The 8,656-nt window shown below is 69.3% G+C and overlaps 2 protein-coding genes across 2 annotated transcripts; one reads left to right on the forward strand and one right to left on the reverse strand.

Annotated features, from left to right (window-relative positions):
* Window positions 1-1,092: 1,092 nt before the first annotated feature.
* Rab20 (Rab20, rab family GTPase) lies at window positions 1,093-2,624 on the forward strand (the record flags this gene model as incomplete). Its single annotated transcript, XM_005792100.1, has 7 exons — window positions 1,093-1,155; window positions 1,315-1,356; window positions 1,432-1,467; window positions 1,598-1,762; window positions 1,947-2,012; window positions 2,211-2,288; window positions 2,478-2,624. The coding sequence occupies 7 exons, from the start codon at window positions 1,093-1,095 to the stop codon at window positions 2,622-2,624; spliced, it is 597 nt and encodes a 198-aa protein (XP_005792157.1).
* An 801-nt stretch (window positions 2,625-3,425) lies between these two features.
* EMIHUDRAFT_462129 (hypothetical protein) lies at window positions 3,426-7,962 on the reverse strand (the record flags this gene model as incomplete). Its single annotated transcript, XM_005791802.1, has 16 exons — window positions 3,426-3,458; window positions 3,718-4,041; window positions 4,120-4,410; window positions 4,487-4,603; window positions 4,681-4,788; window positions 4,908-5,178; window positions 5,245-5,405; window positions 5,487-5,633; window positions 5,702-5,833; window positions 6,081-6,299; window positions 6,428-6,534; window positions 6,599-6,763; window positions 6,941-7,256; window positions 7,305-7,430; window positions 7,511-7,597; window positions 7,778-7,962. Coding segments are annotated over 16 exons (2,788 nt in total), but the record flags the coding sequence as incomplete, so codon positions are not given.
* Between the last annotated feature and the right edge of the window lie 694 nt (window positions 7,963-8,656).

The following is an 8,656-nucleotide window of genomic DNA, read 5'->3' on the forward strand; positions in this document are numbered from 1 at the left end:
GACTGGAGTATCGACATTCATGGGGCACGGCGCAGGATGCGCCGTGCTAGTACACCGTGTGTAGCGTGTGTGAAGGGTAGCACAGGCGTCCGAATTCAGACGTCCCCCCCAGGACCGATGCTGAAGGCGTCGGGGATGTACCGTAGATCGCGACGCCTGTGCGGGCAAGGCCGAAGGCGGCACGAGGAGGGAGTAGTTGACATTCGAGAGTCGCCCTTGACGGAGGCGAGGCACGGCGCGGAGCCGAAGATGGCGCGGGCGCTGGGGCGCAGGCCGGAGACGGCGCGGGCGCGAGGGGCCGAGGTCGCCCTTGACGGAGGCGCGGCGCGGCGCGGAGCCGGAGGTAAAGCTATGAAAGCTGAAGTGTGAAGCACTGGCTGTGCGATGTGAGTTGTCACTGACTCTCGATGACGGAAGCGAGACTCGACGGTGATGGAGCATGGAGGCGGCGACGGCGCTGGTGGTGGAGGCGCTGGCGGAGAGCTCGGCTACCCTCGCCGTCGCCGTCCCGCCTCGCCGTCGCCGTCCCACCTCACCATCACCATCCCACCTCACCATCACCATCCCACCTCACCCACCATCACCATCCCACCTCACCATCACCATCCCACCTCTTCATCACCACCCAAAAGAAAAAATTCACCTTTTGAGCAAGTGCATTCTTGCGTGCAAGTTGATTTGCCACCAATTGTGGAATGGTCGCTTCTGCGCCGCACCGCGATCGAGTGGCTGCCTGTTCGAATCGGTGCTGTCAGTGCCCGGCCGCCCTCATAGCTCAGTTGGCAGAGCGCGAGACCTTTAATCTCGTGGCCTTGGGTTCGATCCCCAATGAGGGTGCCTTTTCCCCCGGCTCCGCCATCCTTTTGCACAGAGCCCCGTCCTGTTTTCGTATCCTACCCGTATCTGTTTTCTTCGGCCAGCATGCACTGAACTGGGGGCACGCGGCACGGACGGGGCACACACGCCAGGCGAGTAAGAAACCCATCTTCCTGTCTTTTGTTAAAGAAGAAAAAAGCGGCGCTCCTTTCGGAAAGACGGCCGGCCGCTCGCTCTACACTGAACAGGCCGCCTCTTGCGGGACCACTTTCAGGCATGGAGGTGGTCGACCTCAAGCTGGTGCTACTTGGCCAGCCCGGCGTCGGCAAGACCTGCCTGGTGCGCGCCGATTATGCACGCAGCCGACGCGGCGCAGTGTCGTCACACCCCGCCGTCGCTGGCTCGCCTCGCACCCCGCCGTCACGCTGCGAGCGCGAGCGGAGAGAGGAGCTCCCGTTCGCCTCACCTCTCCCATACGCCTTCACCGGGCCGCCGCAGGTGTACCGGTATCTCTACAACACATTTGGCGAGACCATCTCGGTGCGCGCGCCCGCGCAAAATGCGCCCCGCTCCGACTGGCAGCCCCACCGACCGTGCCGCCGCCACGCTCCTCAGACCATCGGCGCGTCCTTTGCGATGAAGAAGATTGAGGCGCGCGCGGTTAGCCGTAGACGTGGCTCTCGCCCTCGAGCAACTCGTGTGCAGCTGCTCTGCCCGTGGGCCCGGCCGGTCCACGCTCGCCGCGCCACCGCCTCCCGCCCTCCGCCTCCCCTCGCCACAGTCCAACGGCCGCCCGTGCAACCTCGGCATCTGGGACACCGCGGGCCAGGAGCGGTTTGACTCGCTGTCGAGCTTCTACTGCCGCGGCGCGCGCGCAGCCATCATCTGCTTCGACCTCACGGACCGAGCCTCGTTCGAGTGCCTGCAGAGCAAGTGGGTGAAGAAGGTGCCTCGCCTTTTCGTGGGCCGCCTAGGGCGTCCCACACCGCAGCCCACCCCACGCCTCCCCACACCGCCGCACCGGCACTGCCCGACCTCTTCGGCCGCTGCCCGACGACACACGCCCCGCCGCGGCCTCGCCTCAACACGAGACACGAGAGGAGGGGTGTGTGTGTGTGTGTGTGACTCAGGTGCTCGACGAGGCGGAGCCCGGCTGCCACATCTGCATCGTCGGCACCAAGCTCGACCTCGTGCAGGAGCCGCATCTCTCGGCCCCATCTCTCGGCCGCAGCTCGGCCTGATCTCGGCCGGATCTCGGCCAGACAGACCTCGGCCAGATCTCGGCCAGACCTCGGCTGCAGCTCGACCCAGCTCCGGAGGGCTTGCACCTGCACTCGCTTCGAGACCTCGAGACGCGTCGCTCGTCTTTTCAGCTCTTCCCCCGTGGCCGGCAGGCGGGCCGCTACGGGCGCGCGGTGTCGGAGGAGGAGGTGAGGGCCGTGGCGGCAAAGCACCACGCCGACGTCTTCGAGGCGCCCACCCCTGCAACCCCCCGCCAGCCGCCACCCCCGCCCGCACACACGCTCCTCGGTGCCCTGGCGTCGCTTTGCCGCGACACGGGCGCCGAGTCGCACACGGCGCAACTCACAGAGCGGCGACTGCTCACGCCCCTCCCCTCGCACACGAGTCTGCACGCGACAGCTGCCACCCCGCGTGTGCAGGTGTCGTCAAAGGCGGGGACAGGTATCGGCGAGATCTTTGAGGCGGTGGTGCAGCACTTCCACTCGCGCGGCGCGAGCGGCGGCGCCGGCCACGGTGGACTGTCGGTGAGCGGCGTGCAGGCGCGCGAGGGCGGCGGCTGCTGCTGAGGTGCGTCGACGTCTTGTGTTGCGCGCAGGCAGGGGGGGCTTGGGTTTGGGGGGGGGGGGGGGGAGCGCGCTACCTGCATACAGATAGGCGACGTGGGGTTGCAATCATTCGTGGGTTGTTCAGTCCAGACGCGTGCAGGGAGACCGCTGACCCGTGACCGGCCGCGTCGCGCGACCGGAGAGGGGACGCCCGTGTTTTGTCCGGCGGGCAGAAGCGGCGGGTCCACTATAGACGCTACGTGTACAATGTAAGAGGACCCAGCGGGGCGGGGCGCAGAACAAGCAAAAATCCAAGCAAATTGTGTGAGAGCCTTATGGTTATGTGCTCGAACGATTTCGATTGCGACTCCGACTTTTCTCTTTTGCTTGTACTGTGTACATAAACGAAATTATTGAATTACCTTACAATTTGGTCAATGCACAATGCCCCGGACCGCAGGTGAGCAGGACATTTCTCATTTGGCCAACGCGCAAATGTGGCACAGAATGTGGCGGCGCTTGCGGCTTGGCCCTTGGGCCGCTTGGCCGGCGGTGTCGGCGCTGTCGAGCTGCGTCGTGAGTGTCGGCCCCGGTCCCCACATGTATGTACTCCTCTTAGAAATGTGCCCCCCCCCCCCCCCCCGGCCCGCGCTCCTCTCCGTACACCGTTGACCTCTCACACATCTCGGGCGCGAGACGACAGCGAGCAGTGCGGAGCGTCGTCGGTCGCGCCACCACTGGAGTAACAAAACATGGTGTGTGGTATGACGTGCGCCGCCACTACAGCGCATGGGCATGTGGAGAGAGCTGGGTCCGTTGGCGCTAAGCCCTCAGCACGCCGGCGAGCGCACGAACCTATTCAAGAGATCCCCGTGATGCGACCGCGCAGTCATCTCGAGTGAGTGCGCCGCCGATCCAATCGCGCCAACTGCGGCCCGCCCCCCTCCGCTAAATCGGCGGCGGTCGCGGCGCGCGCCGCCTCATCGCATCGCACGCGCAGCAGCGCCTCCTCAAGGCCTTTGAAGGGGCAGGGACGACAACACTGAGACGAGGCGGGGCTCGCGAGCTCTCTCTCTCTTGAGCCCTCCCTCTCTCGAGCCCTCTCTTCTAGCACCCTCTTCTCCCGAGCCCTCTCTCTCGAGCCCTCCCTCCTCGAGCCTGGCTCGTGCGCGCCGCCCGCTCCGGCGCCGGCGGCGTGCGCGAGGTAATAGACGGCGGCGGGCGGCTTCGCGAGGCGTCCGACTCGTCGCAGCTGCAGCGGCGCGCCATCGAACGTGTCGTAAAAGATGGCGGCGCTCGCCCCGGCGCAGAGCGGGTGCAGCGGCGGCGAGTCCGACCCAACGGCGAGCAGCGCGACGGCGAGGCGGCTGCCCGGCAAGGTCGCACGCGGCGGACGCGAGCCGGGCGGGTCGAGCAAGGTGTGCCGCCGGCTGAGGACCTGGGGACGGGGCGAGCGGCGCGTGGCGTCAGCCCCGACTCTCCATCGTTGCGCGGCCCCTCGGGCGGCCGCCGGCACCGCGCGCTCGACGATTGGGATCGCGGGCGGGGGGACAAAGAGGAGGACGACGGAGGTCGAGGCGGCGGCCCCGGCCACCGCAACCCCGCGCGCCGCCCGCTCGAGGCGGGCGAGGAGCGCGAGGAGCGCGCGCAGCTTGGCGGACGTCCCGACCAGCGCAGCCGCACTCGTCGTCGGGAAGAGACGCGGCGGCGGCGGCAGCGAGTGCGGCGGCAGCGGCGGCACGGAGGTGCGTGGAAAGGCGCGGCGCGCTGGGTGGATGCGAGGCAGCGCGACGATGAGCGCCGCCGCCTAGTGGTGCAGCGCCACGGAACGAGTCGCGCAAGTGTCTGGCCGCACGCCGCAACGGCTCGAGGGCGGGGGCTACCTTGCCAACCGCGCCGCCCTGCCACGCGGCATCGGGCACTGCGGCAGCGGGCGGCGAGGCCACGGCACGAGGCAGCACGAGCGAGAGGGGCGCGCGGAGGGCGAGGAAGAGGGCGGCCTGCAGGGGCGGTGCATCGGAGCCGGATGAGAAGCGAGCAGCTGGGTGGGGAAGCGCGAGTCGAAAGAGGGCCTCACCGCTGCCTTCAGCGCCCCCTCGCCACCGGCTGCCGGCGCGGGCAGCAGCGCCGCCCACGGCGTGTACGCCGTGCCAGGCCAGAGGGGCGCCTCGAGGGAGGCGCTCACCTACACGCCGCCCGCGCGCACTCTCCTCCTCGTGAGCCGCGTGCAGACGAGAGGCCCGCCGAGCCGAGGGCGGGGGCGGGGCGGAAGGCGAGAGGGCAGAGAGGCGAGCGGGGCGTCACCTCTGCCCGCAACCTCTCCAGTACCGTTGGCACGCGCAATGCACCCGCCGCCTGCGCCACGGCTCGCGCCACCCCGCCCCCGGCCGCTCCGCCACCGGCCGCCCGCCTGGCTGCGGCGCGTCGCTCCTCGGCGGCGGCGGCGGCGAGCCACACTGGCGTGGCTGCGAGTACGTGCAGCAGCGGCCGGAGCGGAGTCACGCTGAGCGGACCCGCGACGCGCGTGCCTCCGCCGACTGCAGGCAGGCCGAGGGCAACAGGCGGCAGCGGAGGCCTGCTCGCGGGAGACGGCCGAGTCGCGAGTGCAGGGCGAGGAGAGGAGGGGGTCGGGCAGAGGCGCCTCATCAGCCAGCGGTGGCAAGCGCCCAGCCGGTAGGATAGGAGGGGCCGCAGCTCCGCCGCCGCAATGCTGGAGGCGGGAAGCGAGGAAGCCGCCGCCGCCGCTTCCGCGAGGTCGCCTCCCGGCGATGCGCCGCCGCGAGGGACACGGAGGAGGGTAGCCTGGGGGAAAGTGGCAAAGACGAACGCGCGTCTGGCGGCGTCTCGGCGGGCGTCTCGGCTGCATCTCTGCGCTCATCTCACCTCTTCGCTGCAGAGCGCAACCAGCCGCTCGAGAGCACGCTGAGCTGCGGACGGCTCTGCTCGCGCGGCCGCCTGCCTGCGCCAAGCCGCGTGCGCAGCCTCGCGCCGCTGCGCAGCCAGCTCCGCCTCCCGCGCCGGCGCGCTGGCCTGCACGCGCAAGAGCCGCTCATGTTGCTACGGCGTAGTGTGTAGTGCGGTAGTACAGTGGCGCTGGCCTGCATGTCGCGCACCAACCGCTTGCAACGCAGCTGCACCTGCGACGGCGCGCCGACACGCTGCGCAGCGAGCGCCTTGCGCCGCACCTCCTTCTGGGCGGCGAGCGCGGCGCGCTTGGCCACGGCGAGCACCTGCGCACGACAGAGGCGAGCCCGCCTCAGGCGATCGAGCGAGACCCCCCCCCCCCCCCCCCCCCACTGCTCCCTGCCCGTGTGTGTGGGCCTCGCCTCGCGCTGCTGCGCGGCGATGGCTCGCTGCTGCTTTGTGACGTCGCGCCGCACAACAATCGACCAGCATCGCCTCCACCGCTCGTCCTCCTACAGGACGGCGGAGAGGCGGCTCGGGCAAGGCTTCGCCCCTAGCACGTCGCCTCCACACCTTGCCCGCCTCGCGCAGCGCCTCCATCGCCGCGTCCTCGGGCCCGTCCTCGCCGCCCGCCGCGATGGAACCGCCCGCCGACCCCTCCAACCGGGCGCGCTTGAGCGAAGGCGCCGCCGCGATACCGCGCCGAGGAGGCTCCTTCGGCCCCTGGTACGGCCTGCCCACCGGCGCGCGCGCCTGCCCGTTCCCATTCGGCTTTGCGGCTGCGGCAGGCGCCTGCGGTCGCAGAACAAGCGCGTGCGTGGGGCCCCGTGCCGTCTTTCCCCACTGAGCCGACAAGCGGCGCGCGCCCCAGAAGCGGCGCGCGCCCAAGCAGCGTACGACGCGAACCCCGGCCGAGGCACTGCCGGAGCCGCCGCCGGCCCGAACGGCTCCTCGAGCCCGTTGTCGCTCGACAGCGCGGGGATCTTGTAGTACATCCCGTGGATATTCCACCACTCGCCACCGCCGCCTGCGGAGGAACAAAGAGCTCGCGGGACCACGCAACGAAGGGGGGGGGGGGGGGCACGCGCCACCGTCGGCGCCGCCGCCCGCAAGCGACGCCAGCGCCTGCGCACCCGCCTCGACACGTCGCGCGCCGGCGAGGGACTTTTGCGACGGAGGCCTTGCGGGGGCGCCGGCGCCGGCGCCGGCGCCAAACGCTGCCCCCGGAGCGAGAGGCAGCGGCACCTCCCCAGCGCCTTGAGCAGCCTGCGGCACGGCGTGCGGAGTCCGCGGGCTCGACTGGACGAAGTGGAGCTGCGCAGCGCTCACCCCTCTCGGCTGCAGCGCCGGAGGCGACGGCTGCGCCGGCTGCATCGCCTGGGGCGGCCATGGCTGCCACTGCTGCTGCTGCTGCCGAAGCAGCTGCGCTGCACCTTCGAAGCTGAGCTGCAGCTGGTGCGACGGAAGTTGCTGCTGCTGCTGCTGCTGCTGCTGCGACCCTCCGGGTGGTGCAGAGGAGCACGAGGAGCACGAGTGCTGCGCCTGCGATATCATCGCCTGGATCTGCTGCTGCTGATGCATCTGCTGCTGCTGCTGCTGCGCCTGTGCCTGCGCCTGCGCCTGCGCCTGCGCCTGCGCCTGCTGCTGCTGCTGCTGCTGCTGCTGCTGCTGCTGCTGCTGCTGCTGCTGCTGCTGCTGCTGCTGCTGCTGCTGCTGCTGCTGTTGCAAGAGAGCGTGGATCTGAGCCGCCTATGATCAGGCGCGACGAGGCTGAACGGGGACGCGCCGCCACCTCACACCGCAGGAGCAGCGCAGGAGAGGCGGGCAGGAGAGGCGGGCCTGCAGCTGGTTCTGCAACGCCGGCGGCAGCTGGGCGGGCGGGTAGGAGCAGGCGGGCATGCAAGCGCAAGCCGCCGGTTGCGCCTGAGCGCGTGCGGGGGGAGGGGGGGGGGGGGGGCGGTGAGCAAAAGGCCAGGTGGCCGGGTCCTAGTGACAGCCCGCACCATTCCAGCGGCGTACGCATACGCTGGCATCTGCATGGCGAGAGGATGGGCCGCGTGCAGAGCTGCAGGTGCCGACGCGGCCGTGCCCTGGTGAGGGAGGGGGCGGGAAGCTTGAGGGACGGAAGCGGTGGTGTGGGGCAGCTGGCTGACACGGTGCCGCGGCGAGGCTGCCCCAGCTGAACGCTGCGCCGCCCTGCGCCGGCCCGCGCTCCTCTGGATTCAGGGGCAGGATGAAGAGTGCGGCTGGCTGGGCGGCGGAGGCGTGGCCTGTTGGGGCTCGCAAGGGTGGAGCAACGTCGGGTGCGCGGCCCACTCCTCGCCCGCGGCACCGCTGCTGCTGCTGTTCGAGGGCACCGACATCAGAGCAATGGGCGCTCGTCGACCCTTCGCCGCGCCGCGCGCTGCAGGTGGTCTGGCTAGCGCGGACACGAACCCGCGCGCGTTCACAGGCTAACGCGCTTCCTACACGGAGCAGGCGCTGCCATGGAAAAAAAGAATCTTCGCACGCAGAAGAAAACTCGCGCACTGGCACAAACACAGGTTCACGAATTTTAGAAATCCCCCCATAGAAAAAAGAAGTAGGCCGCACATTGCGGATTTGCGGTGCAGCTGGCGTTGCACACCAAGGGAGCCGCCTAAAAAAGAAAGGGTACATTGTTTTCTTTCTTTTAGACTTCGCGCCCGTGCCTGCATCCCTAATACCTCCTCTTGCAAAAGTTATTAGGGACACCCCCCTACCGCCGCCCAGTACGTGCTCCGCAGCTGAGCCCACGCACCCCACAGCAGCTCAGGGACACAATGAGCTCGCATACAAGTGCTGGTACGCACAGCTCGACGCGTACTCGAATGCGGCTGCCACTGTCATTCTAGCCGTTGAGCGGCGGCGTCACAGCGTCGACTCTCGCATCGCGATGAGACGCACTGCTTGCCCAGACGCGCGCCTTGGCGCGCTCCTGTGGTGCAGGAGGAAGGCCAGCGGTCGTGCTGCGCAGGCTCGGCCGTCTGGCTGAAGGGAGCAGCAGCTGGCGCTCAACACGGCAGCGCTGTCCGAGCAGCGCAGCCACACCACACTCCCGCCAAACCACGTGTCATTTCGCGCCAAGATTTGGCCAAAATGGCACTTTAGTGTCCACCTAGCCACGTGGT

The sequence above is a fragment of the Emiliania huxleyi genome, assembly GCF_000372725.1.
Source record: "Emiliania huxleyi CCMP1516 unplaced genomic scaffold EMIHUscaffold_11, whole genome shotgun sequence".
In the NCBI taxonomy this organism is placed as follows: Eukaryota; Haptophyta; order Isochrysidales; family Noelaerhabdaceae; genus Emiliania; species Emiliania huxleyi.